The sequence below is a fragment of the Lissotriton helveticus genome, chromosome 1_1 (assembly GCF_964261635.1).
Source record: "Lissotriton helveticus chromosome 1_1, aLisHel1.1, whole genome shotgun sequence".
NCBI classification, from domain to species: Eukaryota; Metazoa; Chordata; class Amphibia; order Caudata; family Salamandridae; genus Lissotriton; species Lissotriton helveticus.
This window is the reverse complement of record NC_136057.1, coordinates 967,414,492-967,441,890: the sequence shown is the minus strand read 5'-3', so window position 1 is coordinate 967,441,890 and position 27,399 is coordinate 967,414,492. Positions and strand designations below refer to the sequence as shown.

At 41.8% G+C, this 27,399-nt stretch overlaps 1 protein-coding gene across 2 annotated transcripts in view; it reads left to right on the top strand.

The window, feature by feature from the left end:
* The window catches only part of RBM17 (RNA binding motif protein 17), a 267,677-nt gene that overhangs the window by 138,325 nt on the left and 101,953 nt on the right, over positions 1-27,399 (top strand). For both annotated transcript variants that reach the window (XM_078677186.1, XM_078677181.1), the window contains exon 5: positions 3,949-4,046. In XM_078677186.1, the coding sequence (XP_078533312.1) occupies positions 3,949-4,046 (98 nt within the window). The remainder of the gene's footprint in view (positions 1-3,948; positions 4,047-27,399) is intronic.

The following is a 27,399-nucleotide window of genomic DNA, read 5'->3' as shown; positions in this document are numbered from 1 at the left end:
GCCATACCCTTGCACAACCGCGGAATTTTTCCAAGGCTTTCTGATGGAACTCGGCAAGGGGGTACGCTGGGGATCACATCTATACCTCTTTTCCTAAAGCCGTCTGCATTAGCTGACACTACCCCTGATGAAAATGTAGCTCTAGTGCTTGGGGGTGCACTCCTCCAGTCTAAATATACCAATTCAATATCTTTGCTAGTTAATAATCTCAAATCCTCTATTTTGGTCAATATCTGTAGGAGGGCACTTCTATTCAATAGCATTGGTTCAGTTTCAAACGGGGAGATAAAAATGTAAGACCTACTCACTTGCCCGACTCCTGGTCCAGTATTCCTTATTAGTTTGATACCAGGCTGCCCTAAGATTGAATCTCTCTCTAACTTACCCCCTTTACTGTTAACAACTGTAATTTGCCCCCCCCCAACTGTCCCCTGGCTGGACTCAACCCTCGTTGGAAAAATATCCTGCCCACAAGGGTGCAGTGTAGCACCTCCTGAAAGGACAGTTTGATCTGTTACAGGTTCACCTAAATTATCTAGTGCACTTCATAATATAGGGTCACTGCTTGTATCATAATTTGTCCTTTTTCATCCTGACCCTCTTGGCTCGATGGGGCAATCAACACCGGATTCGAGCAGTTCGACTGATTATCATTTTCTTGCCCATACTTTTGATTTGTATTCAGTGTGGTTTGCCCCAAAGTCCATGTGTTCTTTCTACTAGGAGGAGATTTTGTACTGTTTACATCTTCGCTTACTAGGAGGAACCGCAATTTTTTTGTGTTTTCGTTTCGGAAAACGACGATTCCTCATCTTCTTCTTCCCCCTACGATCGCTTCTAGAGATACCTTTACTCGCTACTGGGTCATCCCCTAAGGGTGCACTATCTAAGGTGTTTGCTAATTCTTCAGGTAACTGAATGCTTAAGTTTTTTTAATTACTTTTTCAAAAATAGGGTAAACGCGCAATGGGTTGGGAACTGGGGATACTTGCATGTTAACGTTGGATTGATTCTGGAAGGTTTAAATGAATGATTCAACACAAAAAGATGTCTGCCTCTGGCAGTTTTCTTTATTGGACTGACTAGCAATGAGAGCATCTAATAGGGTATGTAGGTTGGTCTTGAGTGTAGTGTGAAAACGTATTTGGTATGAAACTTCGTGTGCATGAAGGAGTAGATATTTGCTTTCTGCTTGACACCTGCAATTCCTTTTTAGAGTGTGAAAGTTATGAACCTTTCTCCGTCTCAACAGGAGGTAATTTTTCTATTGAGAGGCTTTTACTTTACTCTGGTTTCTAAGGGTCTACGAATTGTCACTCTGCAAAAACGATTGTAAAATATTTCCTATTTTTACTTTGCTGTAAATAAACACGTTTTATCATGTATTTATAGGATAAGATCCAATAATCTGTATGTTATTTTTCTGATTCAGATATTCTGTAATTATTGTAGACTTTAAGGATTTAACAAACATAGTTTATATTTCTCAATGGTACATTGAGCTGTAATTTATCCTAAAAGATGCTTAGCAAGTCTAATTTGCCGAACAAGTGCACAGAAGCAAATTTCGAGAGAAAGAAGTACTGCTCCGAGGCCAGATATCTGTTGCTCTGTAATCTGGCATCACACTTCTATGCCTCTAATAAAAACCGCATTACACCATGCCTTTGTAAAATCACAAGCTCTGAACTTTTGGTCTACTTACTTCAGAGGAGTTGTGGGCTTAAGCGTAATGTGTTGGTATGGGGTTCAGTACAAATCCTGGTCTCTCCCTTGCGTCATGAGTGATCTTGAGATACTCAAGAGAGTATTTCTGTCACCCAGTTATATGGCTACTGAACTTTAGATAGTGGTCTCTTTGAACCATAAGTCAGTTAATATATTTATATTAGCTCTACCACAGTTGTTGAACTGAGGTAGAGCTAATTGTGCAAACCTTAAAACCCTCTCTGCTCTTATTCCCCACATTGTTTCTGTACTCTTATCATTAGCGTGACCTTTCCACAACAATCCTTAAGGTACCAGCCCCAATGACCGTAATTAAATTAAAGCGTCTGGGTGTTAAAGTGGAGCAATTTAACTCCAGACAGTTCAAAACTGAACAGAGATAATGAACAGAGATAATGTCAGTTGAAAGATAATGCAAATAAAAGCTCTATTAATAGAACTGCCTCTCGTTAGCATTATGCTCCTTGCAGGGATTTAGCGTTTAATCTGTTTAGTCTTTTTCTAGCCATGTGCTGACCGATACCGTGTGAAGCAGCAAAGACGGCACACTGAGATTTTTTTGGTATGGTCAGGAACCGGCACCATTTTGGAGCAGATCAGCACAGCAACCATATTTGAAAATGTGTAAAGTGCTAACGTAATATGTAATCCCTTTTGGTGATGCTAATACCTTTGGTTTAGATGGGAGTGAATTCTTCATGAATTTCTTGCAAAGCGAAAGGTTTTTGCAACACTGTGGTGCAGTAGACATGAAAATCCATTGTTGATTCTGCAGTAATCACGGTCTTTTGGGTGGAAGTCATTTGGTTGTGATAGTAGAGAGATGGACAGGTGTTAGTTTGCAGTATACCCCTCATGTCCTGCCACCATTAGAGGAAATACTGTGACATAAAGGATAGACAATTGTTGCTTGCTGAACATAATCTGAACGTTTATAGATGTTTAACTTGAATAAAGGTACAGGTGTCTTTATTAGGCAACTCATTTGTTCAAGGTTACTCACTTTTTCTAAAGATCAATTTTTCATTGGTTAGGGTAAAATGAGCTGGCAAAAGGGAACTAATTGACCAGATAAATGCTGGTTCTGTGTCCTTTTTATACTGAAATCATGCTAGTGAGCCGATATCTTGCACGTTGCTACTATACAGTGGTTATTTTCTTGTTGCTGACCTCTTCATTTACTAATAACCAGAAATGGACCAGAGTAAAAAACTGCATATTTGAAGTAAAAAATGAATCGAATATTAAATGTTTTGGAGAAAAACATTTATTAGAGGCAGAAGCAATTGGAAATGTGCTGTTAGTAGGTTTTTGCTGTGCCTTGTTTATAAAAGATTCTCCTTGCCAATATTTCTTCTTCACAATAGTTAAGGCATGAACACTTTTTAGCGCCCTTTGTGATTAACAAAGAAAAGCTATCTGAAGGTTGCACCCTAAAACACAGAGGAAACTTCACCATAAAAAAAGACAAAGTAAATGGGTACATTTGGGGCATTTCCCAGAGTATGAAACGCTCGTCTAGTCACCCTCAAAGAGAAACAAAATTTTACCCACGTTTGCAGAAAGACATGAGTTTGCGAGTATCCATAAATAGCATGCAGAAAATGATTGCCTGCCTCAGTGCGATATATCACATCAGAAAGAGCACTTACTAAGCCAGAAGAAGCAAGCGCAAGGATACGAAGATGTTAACCAGGGTAGAAATCTGAATATACAAATAGCCTATTAAATTGCAATGTTTCTTTGCACTGGCTACCTTGCAGATGTTCTCAAAGGGGTCACTTTAACATATCTACCCCTTTTTTCGGTAATCATTTGTTTGTCGTCATTACTGATGCATCCTCTTGAAAATTGGTTTTATGAGGAAGAAGGAAGAAATCATTAGAGTAACTTCGTGAAAATCTCAAGATCTACCAACAAGTCACTATGGAGCAGAGAAATAAATGTGGATTATTTTGTTGTCCCTGTATCAAAGCAACTCTGATTCCTCACCTCTTTCCATCTTTGGATAGTTAAGTAGTATTTCAGGTGACTGGTTAACACCTTGTTTGCTTGTTTTATGTTGTCCCTAAACCAGTTTTCTCTGATAAAGTAGATATGATGACTACACATATCAATCGGGGAGAATAATCTTGATATACTGCTGTCCTAGATGTTTCCCTAAGCATAGCTCAGTCCCAGGCATAAAGCGGACATATCCTAATTCCTTTTTCCATCCAGGAGACGCAGAGACAGACATGAAGCCAGTGGCTTTTCAAGAAGGCCGGATCCCGAATCGGACGAAGAGGAAGAATATGAAAGAGAGAAGAGGAAAAGAAGTAAGTGACTGCTCATCTTTCTTTCTAGGTTATTACTGTGTTCTCGGTTTGTTGATTTACTTGGAATGGCACCATATTTAGGGGCCGATTAGGATGGCGGTGAATCCGCATCCTCCGGGCCGGCGGAAGCCACCGTCGGCCTGGAGGATGCGGATTCACCGCCGCGGCCACAGGAAACTCCCACCGCCAGATTAGGATGGCGGTGGGATTGCGGTGGGACCAGCGGCGGACGGCAGGTCCGTCAGCCGCGGGTTGTGGAGGGCTATTTGGTGGCGGTGTCTGCAAGACACCGTCAGCCAAATTAGGATGTGCAGGGAAACATGCTTTTCCGCGGCGGCTTTTCCGCCGTGGAAAAGCATGTGGACATTGGTGTTGGGGGCCTGTTGCGGGCCCCCAAGGTTCTCGGGGGTTGGGGGGTGCACATGGGGGGTACCGCTTTGTGCATGTAAATGTAAAACATGCATTTTTAACCTTGCAGCGGGTGTTGCTTCAAGCAGCACCTGCCGCAAGGTTAAAGATACGGGATGTGACCGCCAGGGTGGCGGTCACATCCTAATTGCACCGGAGGGACCGCCGCTGCCCCTGCGGACGGTCCCTCCACCTCGGGGGTGGCGGACGGACGCAGGTCCGTCCGCCATCCTAATAGGACCCTTAGTTTGTTATTATTACTTTGGTATTATAATTATTACTGTGTACTGCTGTTGTGGTAGGCATATCTGCCATGTCGACAAGGACTGTATTATTTATGTATGCTGTACTAATATTTTGCTTCCCAGATAGACTTACACACTTTCAGTATCAATTTTCACCATGTGCGGTGCACTTTCCTGCCATCCAGTGTTGGGCTGGAAATACTGCAATTTTTTTTAAGTGTTTTATTATTTCATAACCAAGATTGTGCAGAAAGACGCTTCCAAATGTGCACAACAAAATGCAGAGTTCGCCTCTCAATAGGTATAACTTTCTCTATCAGAACTGTAATATTTGTGTACCAAAGAATGTGTGATGTGTGATAAAGCGCTGCTAATACTTTCCAGTCATTGGAGAGGCAGGAGGGTAGTCCGCAAATCAACAGCAGTACAAGTAGCAAACTGAATATTATGAATAAGTAATGCTTTGTGTTTGCTGCATTTGTGGTAGCAGATTACTTGCTGTGCATAGACATTTATGCACTGCCCACCAACTATAATGCAGGGGCTAATGGAAAGTACAAATGGTAGTTGTGAATAAAGTTTTCATCGCCAGGTGCCCCACTTTGCTTCTTTCTCTGCCTGAATTGCTACACAATGTTTGAAAGTGTTAACTTTTGTAACTCTGCAAATGCCCACTAATGGGATACCTCCCAGGAAAGCCATAGTAGCTCTAATTTTTACATGTCGAATAAGCAGAAGGTCTACTCACTAGAGTATTCTTTCCTCATGTAACACGTAATCCAGCGTACCCAGTACAGATAAGAGAACAATGCAGTCTGCTAGGAATATGGCCTCTTGGAGCTGTGCAGTTCGATGCCTTTACACTCTATCCTAATGTTCCCATTGCAGCCCAGAATCTTAAATTGACTTGTGTTGAAGTGGTTCAGGTACTGTGTCCCGGCCCATCTCCTGGGTTGAGTGACAGTGTCTTATTCATTGAGGTGTGGCTGTAGGATGTTAGTGCCTCAGAGGTGTAGCCATTAGGCTTTTACCATTGGTTCACTTAGGTTGGTAACGCTGCCATTGCCTGGCAGGCGAAGATGCACACAGCACTATGCTCAAACTAAGAGGCATGACTAATGTGCATTTAGCAGAGTGTTTTTGGTGGTGTGCACTAATAAAAGTATGTGCTTGCACTGATTATTGGTCTGTATTATGGCTGTGCAATGATTTTGCTAGTGTCCATCAAGGGCATCAGAGCATCATAAACTGTATACAATGCTTACAGCCTAGAACAGGTTTTTTTCCTTCCAATTTCTGTGTACTGATATTTTGCTGAGCATGTCTGGCATAGTTCACAGCACACAATACATTTCAAGAAGCATCCTACTTTTCTCATTCTCTTACTCTGTAATTCTGATCACTAATGGGATAGCCAATCTACAGAGTCCTTCTCACGTGGGTGGTATGTCATTTGTTTCCATCACAACCCACTCTCTCCCAACTTTTTTGATTTTCATTCCACCTTACCCCCACGCGATGTTTCACTGACTGCCAAGAAATTCGCTAGCCAACTTCCCCCAAGAGCAATGCAGTCTGGAGCGGAATCAGATAAGTCAGTGAAAGTGAGCTCAAACAGACAATAGCTATTTTATGACCAGCCTTGCACTTGGCTGATCCTTTCTCCATCTTAATTAAAGAGATTAGTTTTTCATTCACAACATCCCTTACTTGACGCAATGGATCAACTCGACTGTCCATGGCGAAGTTCCAAACTGTCTGAATACAGGACAGGTTACCACACATCTTTCATGTACCCCAGCTACTAAACTCATGATCCTACTGAAAATTCTGGAAAGCTTCATTTCAAGTCAACACAAGCAATACATCGTAGATCAAAATGTACTATAAATCTTTGTCAGTGGGGTTTTAGAGCTGGCTATAATAGCCATTCAACAGATCCTTGACTCTCTTTGCCGACTGGACATGGGAAATTCTTCCCTAATCCTTCTCTTAGGCCTATCAGTGGCATTCAACATGGGCAGTCACTCAGCACTCAAGGAGAGACTGGCCAGAGTGGAACAGTCCTAAGTTGGTTCTCATCATGCTTGAACAATTAATCTCAAAAAATGAATCAGACTATGACTACTGATTTGTAAAAGAAGTTTAGCACATTGTATAAAGGAGTTTGGTAGTCGCAAAGCCTGATTCGCAGGCTATGTGACAGCAAAAGAAACTTTAATACATGAGGCCCATAGTTACTTTTCTGAAACTAACTTTCACAACTCAGGAGCAATTTTGAATGTCTGAAGATGTCTGTAGACAAACCTACTAATATATATTGTATACTGTGAGAAAGTGCCTCTTTTGACAAGGTAAGCCCCCACTTTTTGCCTGGTATTTGATGTGGTTTTGTTTGTAGTGCACAGGGTCCCTGCCAGCCAGGTACCCTGTGCCAGTGCTCTGCTTCTTCTCTAAAACGTATCCCCCATTGGTCATCTGCCCCCTCGTAAGTCCCCAATAAGTTGTACCATGGTACCTAGGGCCTGGAAGTGAAGAGGGTCCTCTGGGAGTCCCTCACAAGGACTATACCACTGCCCTTGCAGCTTGCATTCCCTTTAGAGGTGAAAAACCTCAGTCTGCATGGCACCCAGCATGGGTGCCATGTCAGCCAGCACTGCCTGTAGGTATAGGTAAGTCCGCGCTGTAGCAGGCTTTACAGCACTAAGGCAGGGCGCACTGTACCACAGGTGAGGGCCAATCTACATGAGTAGGTACGCCTTAAGTCAATTCTTAAATATTTTAAGTTCCAGGGACGCCATAAGGAGGACATGGGCTGAAAACTCAGCAACTCTAGTTCCCCAGCACCATGATGGCTTCACTGAAACCAGGAGTATTTGGTACAACGCCGTGTAATAAATCCACACTGATGCCAGTGTGAGATTCATTAAACCATGTACTCGTAGGGCACCTCAGAGGTGCCCCCTGAAACCCTACCTACCTGGGTGTGGTCACTGGCAGGCTTTAGGCAGCCTGCCACACACACGTTTCGGGACCCCTGGGTGGAGATCCTCTACTCTATGGTCCCAGAAACAATGCACATCCTTGGCAGAGGTGTCACACCTCCTCCCTCAGGATGATCATAGTGCTCGAAGGGGAAGCTTCAAGGGCCTGCCGCCTTTGTAATGCAACCCCCAGCCTCTGCTGCTTGCAGCAGATGGCAGCCCCCAGTTTACATCTCCCCTATGGGTGGGAAACCTTAGTAAGACTAGAAGGTTTGCCCACCTTTGTCAACTCCTCTCCTCCAGGTGGAGTAGGAGAAATTAAGCACACTTTTCAGTCACCTTCATCTTGAAGATGAGGGGGCTCGTCCAATCAGGGCTAGGACTATGCCCCCTCCCACAAGAGGGTGGCATAATACAGGGTGTAGTAAACCCAGGTGAGGTGGCCATTGGCCTTACCTGTTACTCCCTTAAAACCCTCCCTACATTTAGTGTTTTGGAGGCTCCCTCAGACCTTGAAATTAGTCATCTACGACCTAAGAAGGACGAAGAAGACTCAGTGCAGCGAAGCCTGAAGTCGATGACTGACTTTGCCCCAGCCCTAAAGATCTGTCTCCAGTCTTCCTTGGGTTTCTGGAAGTCGCAGGATTCCTGTCCTGCATCCTGCAACTTCCAGAATCCCAAGGAAGACTGCCTGAACGTTGAAAAAGACCAGAACTACACAGGACAGCGGTTTTGTACCCAAAAAACGAACACCAAGGACTCCGGTGCCCTCAGGATCCACGAGTCCTGCCCACTCTGCACCTGACTCCTCTGGCCCTTGTCCTGGAACAGTTTCACCAGCGATTCTGGCTTAAAGTCCAGTGTTGGCTGACCCCTTCCAGACTCCACGAGGATACCTGCAGTCTGATTCCAGAAGCTCCCCTTGACCGTGACAGGCTCTGGTAAGAAGACTCCGATGTCTAAAGGCGCCCCTGCACCGAAGCCCCTGGGCCTTGGTGACCTAAATCGACTGTGCCCCTACATCTCTACTTACCTCTGTTGTCGTTGGTCTCCCTTCTGTAAGCTGCGGTGCATCGCCTGCAGCCTGTTTGTCAAAAGCAAAGCCTCCATTGAAGATCGTTGGGTGCATGACACTGAATTTGCACCCGGCTGCCCCTGTGCCGCAGGTGGTGTATGTTTGGTGCTGCTTTGTGGCCCCGCTGTGCTTCATCTAACCCCCAAAGCTTGGCCCCTGCAACCGATTTACCTACCTGCAAGCAGTGTGACTTCAAGCACACCCAGTTTTCATTAAAACCGGTTGGGTAATACTCCCATTTTGACCTGTGCGCCCAGCTCCGCTGGTGGTGCAGTTTTAGTACTCACCTTACTCTAGCCCCTTTGGTCATGAAGACATACCTGCATAACTGCATTATTATTTTCCTCCATAGGAAAACCTTGAACTGTTCAGAAATTGCACTATTGTTTTCCTCCATAGGATAACATTGAACTGTTCAAAAAGTGTTGACTTTTGAGAGTAAAAAGTATTTTTAGTTAAAAACGTACTTACCTTATTGCGAAGGTCTTAAAATAAACACAAACAAAGCTTATTTTTTTTAATTGGTGTGGGGTGTGGATATCCTTTTTAAGTCGTGTAACCGTTATTGGTCAGTGTTGTGCAATAAATGTCTTGCGCTTCTCTGTGTTAGGCCTAAGGCTGCTCGCCCCCACACTACCAATGAAAGAGCACTTTGGGTTTTACATTGAGCCCTGTACACTTTTGGGAAACCTCTGAACTCTCTGCATGGTATAACCACCAGCTTTTTACATATGATTTGAGTGGCCTTTGGGTCAGCACTTTGCGCATGATTATATGGCTTTGTTATTTATCTTAAATGTCTCCTCTTGGTTCAATGGCTTTCTTCCCTTTTCCTGTGTTTGTACCACCCTGGAGCATTTCGATTTTCAAGTGTTCAGATTGAGTTGTATCCTTCTACTACTAGGATGGCACTCTTGTTTTTCATATTGTATTTTTCAGTCCATGGGAAGTGCATATGTTACTTACTCTCTCTTCCATCTTGTTGATCTGTCCCGCCCCATGCACACTCTTCTTCCTCTTCTCTGAAGCTTCCCATTGTAACTTATTTTATTTTTTGGGGATTGGGCACTTGTAAATTGCTACAGAGCCACTCGCTTCCATTTTTATGCACCTTTAGCACACTTTCACTTGTTTTAACCATTCAGCTTACTGTTTTGACGTGGTTGTCTTCCATGATATGACAGTAAATTAAAAATGAAAAAATGGCCACTGTCACGATGTTGCCATGCATCACGTCATGTGTGGTGTGTGACCCTCACGTACACATTGACAGCAATCTTGGAATTGGTTTTATTTAATAGAACATCTGTTGCAATTTTGCTAGACATGCTTACACATGATTAATTATGCATGCCTTCATATGCAAATGCCAATTTGAAAAGCATTGACAAAGCCAATAGCTTAGTCTTTTAGAGTGGAGACCTGTTGACTATGCCAACATTTATTGTGGTCTCCAGTGATGGAGCCACCCTTAAGTTGCATGTGTTGCAGTCTCAGGAGGTATATAAGTGATCAGCTATATTTGTTGATGTCTTCCTGGACAGGGACATAGCAGGACTTACAGAAGAATAGCTACTGGCTATCCTTGATAAACATGTAGTTATCAGTGGATGCTTTACAATGTCAATCAAATAAAATGGACATATATATTTCACTCCTTAACACACTTGCATTCTTTGTTACTGGCATTGATTAAAAAAACAAATTGGGCAATCTCCACACCTTATTAAGCGTGTCCAGTCTGACTCGCAACAACTATAAACTGCACTTGCATTCCAGTTCTCGACAAGTTATCCTTATAACCCCCCTGCCATGCTGGGTGATCTACTTACGGACATAAAACAAACCAAGACAGCACCTGGAGGACAGCTACAATTTTCTAACTCTAATCTGGAACTTTGCGGGGCAACCCAAATAAATATGTTAAACTCCCCCAGCGAGGGAGGATTTAACAAAAAAACTTTAGGGAACCTTTTCAAAATGCTCACTCGCCCGTAGGATATCAGAATCGCTACCCAAACAAGCAGGACAATATTGTGGTCCGAGTTAAAATTAAAATTCCAAATATCTCCAGGGCCATTCTATGAACCAGGATACCTACTTCCCTGATTAGGCTCTTATTTAGCCAGCGAAGAGCTCCCCTATATAAAACTGCATATTCAGTCCCTAGGGGTGCTCTGGGGAAATAACCCCACACAGAGCCTTGTCGCGAAACAGTTGGGACCTCAGAAGCACTCAAATGGTTCTCCAGATCTAGATTGGAGATGGCTCTCGCGATCGATAAACTGCTATTCATGTAAGCTGTGACAGAATCAGGGAAACCGCACAAATCCCTACAACTGTGCTCATGGAGCACTAATGGTCTTGCAAGTCAAACTTTTAATTTTATAATTTTTAGCCTACCTGCAAACCTTTGACATCATTCTTTACAGGAGACATGGCTTGAAGAACCTTTTCATATACAGGGGGTTCACAAATTTCTCTATGCCGGCAAGTAAAGTACGGCCATCCCAGGAGGGGGGAGCGGGGAGTTGGTGTGTGTGTTTTGTGTGTGTATATAGCGCTAGATATATATGGATGGATGGATAGAGAGATGTATGTGTGTATATATATATATATATAGATAGATATATATATTACCTACTGGCGGTCGCCAGTAGGTATATATAGTTAGGATTTTTTCCCTATGGGATTTTTGAAAATTCTATGTCTAATAACTTTGGCGTTTGTGGACGGAATTGGCTGAAATTTTCAGGAAAATGGCACATTTTGTTTCTGAGCAGCCCTTGAAAATTTGGGGGGGTTCGTCAAGGGGGGGCCGAGAAAAAAGGGGGGTCCCAAAACGTGTTTTTAACATTGAGTTTTCCATAGGGCGGTTGGCCTCACTTTTAGCCCGAAGGGCTGAATGGATTTGCACGAAACTTGGCAAAATTGTAGGGACTGGTAGCCCGATGTGCCTTTTGTAGGTCTCAATATATGTGCATCAGTGGATTTTGAGAAATTAACGTTCAAAAAAAGATATATATCTGTAACAGCGGACCGGGCAGCGCTCCAGTTCGCGTACTTTTCGCGCAACGGAGCTTTGTGAAGCGAAGCTGATTGGTTCTCCGGCGTCTGTAAACATTCCAAACAGTCCGTAGCGGCCGCCATCTTGTCTCTCGGTAGGATCGAGAGACAAGAGGAGGCCAAAGCGAAGGGGCAAATGACCATAAGGGGGCATAGTAGATTCTCGCTGACCCCCTAGGTTTGATGTGGAGGTTTTAAAAGGGCCCCGCGGGGCAAAAAAAAAAAAAATAATAATAATTGAACGGCTGAATGGATTTGCACGAAACTTGGCAAAATTGTAGGGACTGGTAGCCCGATGTGCCTTTGCTAGGTCTCAATATATGTGCTCCAGTGGATTTTGAGAAATTAACGTTCAAAAAAAGATATATATCTGTAACAGCGCTCCGCTTCGGAGCTTTGCGAAGCTGATTGGTTCTTCGGCGTCTGTAAACATTCCAAATAGTCCGTAGCGGCCGCCATCTTGTCTCTCGGTAGGATCGAGAGACAAGAGGAGGCCAAAGCGAAGGGGCAAATGACCATAAGGGGGCATAGTAGATCGTCCCTGACCCCCTAGGTTTGATGTGGAGGCTTTAAAAGGGTCTCGCAGGGCAAAAAAAAAATATATCGTTTTTTTAGTTTTTTTGCGTGGAGTGCGCCCGGTTCGTGAACCGGGAAGCGTTCTGGGGAGCGTACTTTCTTGAAAATTAGTGAAAAAAGTTAGAGTAAAATAATAATTGTGAGTGATCAGATGTAGGGTAGCTCTGAGAAGAGCTTTTGGGTTTATGGTACATTTAGGTACTTATAAGTAGGTACCAATGCACAGTCTTAAATTCAAAATGAAAACTCTGTTGCCCTCATCTGAGAAGTGAACTCCATCTCCTCTGTAGATATCTTGCATGTAGTAACGCAAGTTATTGTTGTACAGGGAGCCCATTCCATGGTCTCTCATGTAAGCTGAAACAGATTTGTTTACATGCTTCCTCGACTTCTCAATTTGTGGACAAAATTGGTTTGACCACCTCCATTTCTGTCTTTGGCATATATTTGAATATACCAAGGCAGTCTGAGGAAAAAGTGCCATCAATTGCTCAAAGGTGTCCTTTAAAAGCATTTCCAGACCTACCCCAGTCAAAGTGCCCAAATCATTACCTCCACAGTGCACAATTAACAGGTCAGGTTTTGGCAAATGCATAAAGGTTTTCACCAATGGTATCAATTGGTGACATTTTAATCCTCTGTGGCCAAACCACTTAATTTCCACATCTTGTAAATTGAGGTTAGGTAAATTCCTGTTCTCAGCATACCTCTGAGCCCAATAGATGTAACTATGTCCAACAATCCAGACAGAAAACATGGTGAGAGAAGGTTCTCCTGCAGTCAGATGAAGTGTGGCAATGAAATGGCAGTTGAAAAAATAAGAGTTTAAAATGAAAAAAACTGTGGAGTTTCTGTGTTAATGAAGCAGTAACAGTGATTGGTGGATTTTGATTGCTGAAAACAGAAAGTTAGGGTGCATGGATGAGTTGTTTGAAAGATGTATTTTGAGTGGTCAAGAAAAAATCATTAAATGAAAGAATGCACTGGATATGAGGTGCACTGAGAGTTCAGAGTTCAATTGCAACATTGTTGTGTGAACTTGCAAACACCAGAGGTCTTCCAAGACGTGGTTGCCATGCAGAAAAGGCATGAAATGGCAGAGGGGGGAAGGGTTTTCATTTGAAAAAAAGTGAGGGAAGAGTTTTGATTGGGTGACATGAGAGATATGTGTGAAGAATTACAGCATTTCTGTGCTTTTGATAGCTGCAGACTCTGGAGTGCATACCTTTTGCTCTGCTGAAGATAAATTGGTGTGTTTCTGAGACTGTTTTGAAACTCAAAGTATTTGCTAAGGTGAGAAAAGATTTCTTTAATTTAGATAGAAAATAGTGTGCTTTAAGGAGAAAATTATGAAGAAAGTTGTGTTTTTCAAATGTTGCTTTGTCTCAAGTGTTTTACAAATAGATTTTGTTTCTTTGAGAAATTGTAATTGGAGAAAATGTGAAGTATTAGTACTGACAGGGTTTTTATGTGCATAGGAGCTGTGGAGTGTTTTCAAATTATGACTTGTAAATCGTTTTTGAGAAAAAGCAATGGTTTTAATATTGATGACAAGGACATAATGGTGTCTGCTTCTTTATAAGGTAATTGAGAGTCTCTGATGTTATTTTTCCCATTTCAATGTAAGAAGTTTGTCTGTGGAGCAAATTGCTTGTAAATATGCTCCCACCTGTGCATGGCAAATTTAGATTTTGAATGTTTGCGTTACATAGGCATGTTAAAGGTGACTGAAACATGCTGCAAAGGCAATCAAAAAACGCTTTTATGTGTCTTAAGGACATTTTAAGTCATTTCCCCATGTGCAGTGTTTTCAAATTATGAGTTGAAAATCGTTTTTGAGGTAAAGGAATGTTTTCAAAATTTATGTGCGCCATATGCCCCCAAATTTCTTTTTCAGGGTGCAGCAGGGTGTTCTTGAGACACCCCTGCACCCTCGGAAAAATTCGTAATTTGCGATGAGGTAATTGCTAATCGCAAATTGCACCTTCATTCCTATGGGCCTCCTGCTGCATGGAAATGAATGGGTAATTTGTAATTAGCAAATAGCTCATCGCAAACTAGGAATGGTAAAGAATCGCTATTTATTCCTTAAAGTTCGCTATTTAGGAAATGCAAAAAACTTTGATGATACATATGGCGGTTCATCTCTAACAAGATAAGAAGCATAGGGATAGATTTATGATGACTGGCGCATCACCAGGGATGTGTTAGTCATTCTGTGCCGCTGTTCCGTCACCTATGGTGTGCTGCATTTACAATGCGGCGCATCATGGGGCAAAAACAGCACAGATGCGTGACATATCTGTGCCGTAAAGGTGGCGCATTGCTGGAGTTGTATCGCAAGTGTGATGAAGCTCCAGCAAGGCTCAGGGGTGTCCCTGTCGCAGGGTTTCTGTTCTCACACAGAACTGTGGACAGAGGATTGGAACCTCGGCGAATTAGGGTGCCCCAAAACTCACCTTAGTAATCAAAAACCCCTTAGCAAGCTAGGTACAGTGTCACATTGGATATAACAAACTCTCAATGTTTAGACAATCCAGAATATGAACTTATAGTACCTCAGGATACGTGGAACTCATGAACAGTCGGTCGTTATATATTTCTTAGAAACCAGAACATGGAGTTAAGAAGAACACATGTGTATTTGAAATGTTTATTTACTAATGCCGTCTTCTCAGGCGTAGTATCTTAGATAATAGAAGTACACATATTATCAGTAGCAAAATTACCAGCATAGTTACTAGTACATAAAAAGCGAATGGTGACAGTATGTTAACATGCTGTAAATGAATAAGAGTTAGCAACACTTATAAGCAGCCGCGGGCCGTGGAGGGAGTTACGGTGGGGCAGGGAGGCGGGGAGGGGGAGGGGCAGGGTGGAGAGGGCTCCACCCTGCCCCTCCCCCTCCCCGCCTCCCTGCCTCACCGTAACTCCCTCCACGGCCCGCGGCTGCTTATATCTGACCCTCCCTAATACACATATTATATTATTTGCTAAGAAGGTCTCTTTGTGTTGGTTTAGGGCGTGCCCATACTTTAGTGTCTTAGATTTGAAGGAATCACATCAGCATACACCAGCTCTCTCTTCATGTGAACCGCATCAAGTGTTGTGTATGTGTGTTCGGCAAAGCAATATAAAACCCGCCTCATGCCCAGAATTGGCAGAAGCTACACTTATGTTATGAGTATGAAGTCGTGGAGATCAGACCTCATAACAATTCTGTATCGTGTTGTTCTTGAAACTTCAGCAGTCGCTGTACAGATATAGTTTAACAAGCAAAGCAGATAGTAGAGCAATAACATATTATTCTCATGTAAACCACGATGAACTACTAGGTTGAAAGCTAAAGCAACAACTAAGTGTCGTGTGCAGAAGTTGCAAAAAAGGAAAAATGGCGTTTAAACCGGTAATGAGCCCATGCTAACTTAACACGGTGTAAAGATATCCAGGATCTAGATGACACCTCCCCATGATCCGGAAACGAACTGACTGAATAAGATAATAGAAGTGGCATCTCATGAGAGCAGATTGCAACTTTATATGTGGACGGTCCGCAAGGTAAAACATTAAAAACTAGGAAAATTTAATGCTAAAGAAAAATAAAACAGCCAACTACTTTATCGAGGCTTAAGCCAATAGGCAAGCTAAATAATAAAAACTTGACAAATAAGTCAATGAATTGTCAATGAAATGCTAGTACTCAGCATATCAAACATGAAAAAGGTCTATGACATAACTGTGTATGCAAAATAAGCTGCAACAGCCTCCAATAGGAAGTCACCGTCTTCATCCGAAAAGAGTTCAGCCATCCAATTTAAAAGCGGAAAAGAACATACGTGCTCTCCCAGCACCGGATCCTCTATCACCATCAGAGGACAGCTCGGTGGGTTTTCAAGAAAGCTCTGTTCCAAGAAAGACTGTGTTGCCGCCAGTAAATTCCAGGGACCAATTAGTCCATGCATCAATGCCACAGCCATAATCCTTTCGCCAGGACAAACCAACTCGTGAGTAATGATAGGAGTCATCAGCTGATTAAAGTCGACGTCAGGAGAAACCGGTCCGCAGAGACACAAATCAATGGCCCAATCGAAATCACAGGTCAGGCAGTGAAATACAGGCTGGACACAGGTGAAGTAGGAGAATCGAAAAGATAATCCATATGCCGTGCTTAATATCGCCAACGGCATTGTGCCATAATATTCAAGCATGCGATTGCGGAACAGCGTCAGCAGCTGCAGGGCGGGAGCTTGCACAGGAGGGACATCCATATTTAAAAATGTAAAAAAGCACAAGAGCGTCCGCTGGTAATGCAAGTAAAAATGGGAATCCACCAAGCACAGTGGAAAAAATAGAATGAAAGAAAGCAGGGATGACTCCAAAGATTTTCTCAAATGAAGTCACGAGACCACTGGTAACAACTTTAAAAAAGTGCACCAGGCCCTTTGTGGAGGACGCGTTAAAGATAGTCCGAACCATCTTGCTGAAATGGAAAGGCAAATCTGTATTTAAAAGGGTCTGCACCTCTGTACGGGTGTTCGCTATGTGAAGCACGAAAGTTTCACGGGCCGAACTCAAGGCCACCTCTCTCTGAGACAAAAGAGCTCTTATTCTTGCCATGCCGTTGAAATCTGTTCCCAAGGTTGGTATTTGTGGCCAGATTGAAAACTCCCTATGTTCATGTGTGGGAGGAAATAGAACATTTCTGCAGCAAATAACCCGTTCACTTACTGTTACGATAAAAGGAATACTTTTAATTAACCCAGAACAATCTTCATTATTGAGCATCAAATAACTACCATTTTCCAACAACTTGAACGTGGGGATGATAGCAGGAACTGGCGTGCCTTGCAACACGCAAGCCATATTTGGTCGGTGTTTGTTGCATGAACCGTGTAACTGTATGTGCCTACACATTAGTGAATGATCTGGCGTCTCAGTGCATTCCTCTCCATTCAGATAAACTTCTTGATCATCTTTGAAACATCTGTATGTGTATGGAAGCGACCAGACCTCATGAAGAAAACCACTACCTAAAGGTGCATAACGACCTATTGGTATATATTTCATACAATTTGAAAACGTATATAAAGCAAAAGGCAGCGTTATTAAACCGTGGATAAGGCACGTTGCCAAAGCAGCCAACCTTTTGGATTTATACTGGAAATGTTAAAGGAAGAATTATGGAGTAGGGCCTGTAAATCTTTAATGGACAACCGAGTAAAATTACTCCAACCATCATATTCCTCTAACTCCGGGATAGTAGGGGTGTTTAATTTTTTAGAAGTAGCCAATCCAAAGCATTTGGTCTGGGAAATTGTTTCATTCACAAACAACATATGATTTGGGATGAGATATGCACGGTGCAAAGCCTCAGTGCCTTTTACCTGCCAGGTTCGTGAACCCCAAACTGATGTAGATCCTGGATATCTTTACACTGTGTTAAGTTAGCATGGGCTCATTATTGGTTTAAACGCCATTTTTCCTTTTTTGCAACTTCTGCACACGACACTTAGTTGTTGCTTTAGCTTTCAGCCTACCTGCGTCAAGATCTATGCCTGTTTCAAGCAGGCGCAGGGTTTTGATGCAGCTTTGTCCTATCTGATTGTAAATGCGGCAGACTGTGGGTGGTAGAGCAGCGGTGCACGTTAACTGGTGCATCTCTGGGGATGTGCTAGTTAATATAAATCTGCCCCTTTCCATACATACTGAGCATGTCATGAATGATGTAATATGTGACATCATCAGCAGTGGATTACGGGTAATAGTATCTCTAGTTTACTCCCCTATAGCTGTCTTTCTTTTAACATAACTGTCTGTTTCCTTCCCTTATACTTACTGTTTTTTTGGTTCGCTTCCGGGTTCGCGTACCGGCGAGCGAACTGGGAAGCGAACTAAGAGAAATAGAGGTTGGCACAGTTCCAAATATTGTACCAATTTTTTAATACCGGGGAGGTAGTTCTGAAAAGAACTTTTTTTTTATTGTTTTTGTTGTTTTATATTTTTTTTATTATTTTTCTGAAAATGTTTTTACTTTTTTTGAATTTTTCTGAACAGTTTTATATTTTTTTGGGTTTTTTTTTTGGAGGGGGCAACGAAAACGATTCATTGTAAAGGGCTCAACAGGAGCAACAAAAAAAAAAAAAGAATTTATTGTTTGGGGCGTTTCGGACAAACATGAGCATGATTGTCAATAGCTCTGTTGATCAGAGTGATGCTACTTTCTCCGTAGCAAATGAATCCACTGCAATGTACGCAGACTTGTTTTACTTCACGAAATCTCGTTTGTATATTTGGCACCATCTCCCTGCCCTCTGGTCCCGTTACTTCCGGTACAACAGATCTTCTGGCCATAATAGGGAGATTATCTAGGTCGTTACGAAACTGTGCAGCACTGTAGTTGTTAGGATGCCACCTAGTCATATGGCCATGCATTGTGTAGTTTCCGAAACTGTATTTTTTGTCGGTCCCTCTGGACAGTCTATCTTGACATATAAGGCAAGTTACGTATCTTGCATTTACTTTTTTCTGACCTTTGGGAATTTTAAAAAATTGCCAAATGAAGTTTTCTTTCCGGTGAGACGTCCTGGGCTCCTCAGGCAAAAAGTGCCTCTCTTCGTGCTCTTCGTCCTGTTCCTCTTCTTCCTCTTCTTGCTGAATTATAACTTCAGCAGGTGGTCCACTCTTCCTTGGATGTGGTGGAGGTGGTGGGGAAGCACCAGCTGAAGCTACTAAAGAAGCCATTGCTCACTGGTAACAAAGGGTCTTTCTCTCACAATGATGAAAGTCAGAGTGAGGAAAGAAGGAGGGATTTTCATCATTTGGGAAAAACAATAGTTCTCAACCAATGAAAAGTGTTCATTTTAGATTATATGACCTAGTTTTACATCATTAGGAAACCAAAAGTGAAATGAACCAATGAAAAGTGTTATTACCAAGTCACATGACCTGCTGTGTTTACGTTACGCGCTTTGCAGGGCCTCCCGGTTTGCTTCCAGAAACCTGCGCTTTGCGCCTCGCTTCGCGTACCAGTTCGCTAACGTAGCACGTCATATGACGTATCACGCGACAACGCGAAACGTCATGTGGACGGGAGGCGTCACGATGTTGTTTTCTAACGCGGCAGTTGCGGTAAAGAAACGTTTACCGGCTCGCGGTCTATTTCGCGGCATCAAGGTCAGCTAACGGGAAGTTTCCCGATTCGCGAAGCGGGAACGAAGAAAAAAAAATATTTAAAAAAAAAAAATTATTAATAAACATATAAAATATATTTTTGGATTTAAAGAAGAATACATTTTACAGCTACAGATATTAGCTGTTAAAAAACCAATGAAATTGAAAAACCATAGGTTATAGACCATATATAGTTAGGAATTAGCATTTAGAAAACCTTATTTTACTCACACAAAACCATTGAAATTTCATATATAGTTAGTTGCACTAACTATATATCGCGCACCCGCAATCCACTGCTGATGATGTCACATATTACATCATTCATGACATGGTCAGTGACATCACTGATGACATCACTGATGACATCTCAAATGACATCACTGATGACAACATCCAGTGATTGTGTTTCTGTAAAGTTTAAATATGTTTTACATATTGAAGAATGAGTGGATGTATAAGTGTCTGAATGAAGGTTTTAGTAGGTGCGTGATTGACTGTATGAGTGAGTGATTAAATGCGTCTTACTAAATGCACGGGTCAGTGACTAAACTGTCTGAAAGTGTGCATCAGTATGTCTGTTGTGCAAGCTGCTGCATGTGTTGATCAGTAGCTATATAAGTAGCTATATGGGTTATTGATTGGTTGCACAAGTATTTGTATGGGAGACTGAGTGTGTGTATGGCTGGCTGGGAGGTGTGTGACTCTGTGCAGATCAATGTGTACTTGTATCAGTGATTCTATAAGAGAGTAAGTATGTGTTAGTATATGTTTGAAAATGTAAGGTACTCTATGTTTAACTGTGTAGATTAGAAAATGGAAGTGTGATTGATTCTTTACAGGACTGACTAGGTGTGTGAGTAACTCCATGGATGAGTGGCAGAGTGTGAGTGTCTGTATAGGTGTATGAGTGCATATGATAGTGTTGTAAAGATGAGTGATTGTATGTATGAATGATTGTATGGGTGAATGAGTGAATGTGTGTGTAGACGTAGGAATCAGTGAGTGCGTATGTAGTAACTAGTATTGGTGTGTCAATGGTTTCAAAAATTATACTCTGTATTTAACACTGGGTGTAACAGAGGTTATATTAAATACAGAGTATAATTTTTGAAACCATTGACACACCAATACTAGTTACTACATACGCACTCACTGATTCCTACGTCTACACACACATTCACTCATTCACCCATACAATCATTCATACATACAATCACTCATCTTCACAACACTATCATATGCACTCATACACCTATACAGACACTCACACTCTGCCACTCATCCATGGAGTTACTCACACACCTAGTCAGTCCTGTAAAGAATCAATCACACTTCCATTTTCTAATCTACACAGTTAAACATAGAGTACCTTACATTTTCAAACATATACTAACACATACTTACTCTCTTATAGAATCACTGATACAAGTACACATTGATCTGCACAGAGTCACACACCTCCCAGCCAGCCATACACACACTCAGTCTCCCATACAAATACTTGTGCAACCAATCAATAACCCATATAGCTACTTATATAGCTACTGATCAACACATGCAGCAGCTTGCACAACAGACATACTGATGCACACTTTCAGACAGTTTAGTCACTGACCCGTGCATTTAGTAAGACGCATTTAATCACTCACTCATACAGTCAATCACGCACCTACTAAAACCTTCATTCAGACACTTATACATCCACTCATTCTTCAATATGTAAAACATATTTAAACTTTACAGAAACACATAATCACTGGATGTTGTCATCAGTGATGTCATTTGAGATGTCATCAGTGATGTCATCAGTGATGTCACTGACCATGTCATGAATGATGTAATATGTGACATCATCAGCAGTGGATTGCGGGTGCGCGATATATAGTTAGTGCAACTAACTATATATGGAATTTCAATGGTTTTGTGTGAGTAAAATAAGGTTTTCTAAATGCTAATTCCTAACTATATATGGTCTATAACCTATGGTTTTTTCAGTGAATATATATATATATATATATATATATATATATATATATATATATATATATATATATATATATATATATAGTTATATATATATGTATATATATATATATAGTTATATATATATATATATAGTTATATATATCATGTGATCAAGGGCGCCTGAGCCCGAAACGCGTCATCTGTCGAAATACTGCTGAAAAGGTTGAATTAAAACATCTTGCCTAAACAAAGAAGTGGTTCGTTTCTCCTTCTTCGCCGCCGAGGTTTTGGTGGAAGTGGACGGAGTTGTATACTTACGATAGTTATATATATAGATAGATAGATAGATAGATAGATATATATATATATATATATATATATATATATATATATATATATATATATATATATTCACTGAAAAAACCATAGGTTATAGACCATATATAGTTAGGAATTTGCATTTACAAAACCTTGAAAATTCACTGAAAAAACCATAGGTTAGAGACCATATATAGTTAGCTGGACATTTTATTGACATAAAACCAATGAAATTCCATATATAGTTAGTTGCACTAACTATATATCGCGCACCCGCAATCCACTGCTGATGATGTCACATATTACATCATTCATGACATGGTCAGTGACATCACTGATGACATCACTGATGACATCTCAGATGACATCACTGATGACATCACTGATGACATCACTGATGACATCTCAAATGACATCACTGATGACATCATCTAGTGTCTGTGTGTTTTTGTAAAGTTTAAATATGTTTTACATATTGAAGAATGAGTGGATGTATGGAAGACTGAGTGTGTGTGTGGCTGGCTGGGAGGTGTGTGACTCTGTGCATATCAATGTGTACTTGTATCAGTGATTGTATAAGAGAGTAAGTATGTGTTAGTATATGTGTGAAAAAGTATGGTGTTCTGTGTTTAACTGTATAGATGAGGAAATCGAAGTGTGATTGATTCTTCACAGGACTGACTAGGTGTATGAGTGCATATGATAGTGTTGTAATAATGAGTGACTGTATGTATGAGTGATTGTATGGGTGAATGAGTGAATGTGTGTGTAGACGTAGGAATCAGTGAGTGCGTATGTAGTAACTGGTATTGGTGTGTCATGATGTCATCAGTGATGTCATTTGAGATGTCATCAGTGATGTCATTTGAGATGTCATCAGTGATGTCACTGAAGTATGGTGTTCTATGTTTAACTGTATAGATGAGGAAATGGAAGTGTGATTGATTCTTTACAGGACTGACTAGGTGTGTGAGTAACTCCATGGATGAGTGGCAGTGTGTGAGTGTCTGCATAGGTGTATGAGTGCATATGATAGTGTTGTAATAATGAGTGACTGTATGTATGAGTGATTGTATGGGTGAATGTGTGTGTAGACGTAGGAATCAGTTAGTGCGTATGTAGTAACTGGTATTGGTGTGTCATGATGTCATCAGTGATGTCATTTGAGATGTCATCAGTGATGTCATCAGTGATGTCACTGACCATGTCATGAATGATGTAATATGTGACATCATCAGCAGTGGATTGCGGGTGCGCGATATATAGTTAGTGCAACTAACTATATATGGAATTTCATTGGTTTTATGTCAATAAAATGTCCAGCTAACTATATATGGTCTCTAACCTATGGTTTTTTCAGTGAATTTTCAAGGTTTTGTAAATGCAAATTCCTAACTATATATGGTCTATAACCTATGGTTTTTTCAGTGAATTTCATTGGTTTTTTAAAAGCTAATATCTATAGCTGTAAAATATATTCTTTATTACGTGACGTATCACGTAGCCACGTGAGACGCCTCATGACGCGTCGCATAACCGTGACGTATCGGCTCTGCAGCGCAAACAAAACCCGTAACGTAAGCGTGCCGGAGCACGCTTACAGATATATATATTTTTTTTAACCTTAATTAGACAAAATCCACACGTGCACATATCTTGAGGCCTTGCAAAGGCACATCAAACAAACAGTCCCTACAATTTTGCCAAGTTTGCTGGAAATCTATTCCCTTAATTTTTTTTTTACTGTTTCTCTTGGTTTTCCCCTTGTTACGCTTACCGGGACGCTACCCGGTACGCGAACCGGACGCTCCAAAAACACAAGATGGCGGACTCCCGTTACGCTGCCGGTTAGCTGCCCGGTTCGCGTACCGGGAAGCGCCTCTACCGCGAAAAATCGCGGGGGACTTTAATATCCCCCTCATCAATCCTAGGGGGTCAGGAGGGGTTTACCTTGCCCCCTTTCCTTCATTTCCCCCTTCTTTTTTCACCACATCTTGTCTCTCGAACCTACCGAGAGACAAGATGGTGGCCGCTCCGGACTGTTTACAATGTTGACAGCTACGCTGCCCGGTTAGCTGCCCGGTTAGCTGCCCGGTGAGCTGCCCGGTGAGCGTACCGGGACGCGCCTCTACGGCGTAAAATCGCAAAAAAATGTTTTTTTTTATTTTTTGCCCCGCGGGGCACTTTAATATCCCCCTCATCAATCCTAGGGGGTCAGGAGGGGTCTACCTTGCCCCCTTTCCTTCATTTCCCCCTTCGTTTTTCACCACATCTTGTCTCTCGATCCTACCGAGAGACAAGATGGCGGCCGCTCCGGACTGTTTAGAATGTTGACAGACACCGGAGAGCCAATCAGCTTCGCTTCGCGAAGTTCCGTTACGCGTCAGGTACGCGAACCGGGCCGCTAACCGGAGCGCTGTCACAGATATATATTTTTTTTTTTTTAAACGTTAATTTCTCAAAATCCACTGGAGCACATATATTGAGACATAGCAAAGGCACGTCGGGCAAACCATATCTACAATTTTGCCAAGTTTCGTGTAAATCTATTCAGCCGTTCGAGCTAAAAGTGAGTCCAACCGCCCTATGGAAAAATGAATGTGAAAAACGCGTTTTGGGACCCCCCTTTTTTCTCGGCCCCCCCCTTTACGAAACCCCCCCAAATTTTCAGGGGCTGCTCAGAAACAAAATGTGCCATTTTCCTGAAAATTTCAGCCAATTCCGTCCACAAACGCCAAAGTTATTAGACATAGAATTTTCAGAAATCCCATAGAGAAAAAATCCTAACTATATATACCCACTGGCTATCGCCAGTAGGTAATATACATATATAAACATATATAATCTGCATATCTATATAAATATAAATGCATGCATACATATACATATATGCATACATATGCATGTTATTTACATGAAAGTTTTAAAAACACTAATAAAAGCAAAGCTAAAAAGCCACCTCATTACAAACAGAATGGCTTTAACTTAAACGAGGGCGAGATCTATTGCATTTTCAATGCTTGTTTACTTTGGTTCTATCAAGAAGGCATTCAGATGTGTCACACATTTGCCATAAATTCTGAATGTTAGCACTCTAGTTGCTCATTAGATCACTGTAGTAAAGCTAGTGCTCACCAGGGAAGTCTGCTGCTAATCATGGTTTGCAGCCATTTTCCCGCATTTTTTATCCCGCAGACTTTCAGTCCGCATACCATTATCCCGCAAGGTCATTGACCTCGCATACCATTATCCCGCATTTTTTCAAAACGCATGTGCATTTATCGCGCATGCCTTTACAAAGAACTACGTTTTAAAGGCATGTATGGTAAATGCATTTGCGTTGTGAAAACCACGATGACGAGAGAGGTAAGTGGGTTTGTGTTAATTTTTTCGTGGGTTAGTGATTGTGTAGTGTAGTGTTGTGTAGTGTAGTGTTGTGTTAGTGTAGTGTAGAGTTGTGGTGGTTGTTTAGTGTAGGGTCATGCTGGGGGTAGTGTTTTAGGGTTTAGGGTTGTGTTGTGTTTGCGTAGTGTAGGGTCATGCTGGGGCTAGTGTTTTAGGGTTTAGGGTAGTGTTGTAGTGTTTGCGTAGTGTAGGGTCATGCTGGGGGTAGTGTTTTAGGGTGTAGGGTAGTGTTGTAGTGTTTGCGTAGTGTAGGGTCATGCTGGGGGTAGTGTTTTAGGGTTTTGGGTAGTGTTGTAGTGTTTGCGTAGTGTAGGGTCATGCTGGGGGTAGTGTTTTAGGGTTTAGGGTAGTGTTGTAGTGTTTGCGTAGTGTAGGGTCATGCTGGGGGGTACTGTTTTAGGGTTTAGGGTAGTGTTGTAGTGTTTGCGTAGTGTAGGGTCATGCTGGGTGTAGTGTTTTAGGGTTTAGGGTAGTGTTGTAATGTTTGCGTAGTGTAGGGTCATGCTGGGGGTAGTGTTTTAGGGTTTAGGTTAGTGTTGTAGTGTTTGCGTAGTGTAGGGTCATGCTGGGGTGTAGTGTTTTAGGGTTTAGGGTAGTGTTGTAGTGTTTGCGTAGTGTAGGGTCATGCTGGGGGTAGTGTTTTAGGGTTTAGGGTAGTGTTGTAGTGTTTGCGTAGTGTAGGGTCATGCTGGGGGTAGTGTTTTAGGGTTTAGGGTAGTGTTGTAGTGTTTGCGTAGTGCAGGGTCATGCTGTGGGTTGTGTTTTAGGGTTTAGGGTAGTGTTGCAGTGTTTGCGTAGTGTAGGGTCATGCTGGGGGTAGTGTTTTAGGGTTTAGGGTAGTGTTGTAGTGTTTGCGTAGTGTAGGGTCATGCTGGGGTGTAGTGTTTTAGGGTTTTGGGTAGTGTTGTAGTGTTTGCATAGTGTAGGGTCATGCTGGGGGTAGTGTTTTAGGGTTTAGGGTAGTGTTGTAGTGTTTGTGTAGTGTAGGGTCATGCTGGGGGTAGTGTTTTAGGGTTTAAGGTAGTGTTGTACTGTTTGTGTAGTGTAGGGTCATGCTGGGGGTAGTGTTTTAGGGTTTAGGGTAGTTTAGTTGTTTAGTGTATGCTAAAGGCATATTCGTTCTAAAAGTTTTCGTTATTTTAATTTGCGGCCTAATAGTACATGCAGGATTTTTTTTGCGGACTGATGGTATGCGGGATTTCGTCATATATTCGCTAATCATACTTTCTATGGCAAAATGAACCCCCTCATTTTGTTCCTTTTTAAATTTAATGTTTTAAGAGTTACCACTTTATTCCAATCAAGATGGCTTCAGGTGTGCCATACCTTTGTAATAAGTAGGACTGTTAGCACTCTAGTTGTTCTTTAGAACACTCTGGGACATTCTGTCATTGGGCTATAGTTGGGCTACATCTGGCTGATATTTGGGCTACATTTGTTTTTTTTGTCTCTGGTGGCCATCTTTGGGCTACATTGGGCTACATTGGGCTACATTTGGGCTCCAACATATATATAGCCCAATATATATTTTTTAAAGTTAATTTTCGTAAAAACCACTGGAGCCTATATCTTGAGACATAGCAAAGGCACATCGGGCTACCAGTCCCTACAATTTTGCCAAGTTTGGTGTAAATCCATTCAGCCGTTCGGGCTAAAAGTGAGGCCAACCGCCCTATGGAAAATTGCATGGGAAAAACACGTTTTGGGACCCCCCTTTTTTCTCGGCCCCCCCTTGACGAAACCCCCCCCAAATTTTCAGGGGCTGCTCAGAAACAAAATGTTCCATTTTCCTGAAAATTTCAGCCAATTCTGTCCTCAAACGCTAAAGTTATTCGACATAGAATTTTCAAAAATCCCATAGGAAAAAAATCCTAACTATATATACCTACTGGCTATCGCCAGTAGGTAATATAGATATATATATATATATATATATATAGATATATAGATATATATAGATAGTTATATAGATATTTCTGCGACAAGCATATGCTCATGCTGGATACTACACACAAGCTCTCCGGCTGTAAACGCAGATGGAATCACTATAAGCTGCCAGTAAGTTGAAATTCAGGTCGCAATCATAGTCTACATACATCCTAAAGGCTTGCTAAAGACTTGCAGATTACTGGTACAGG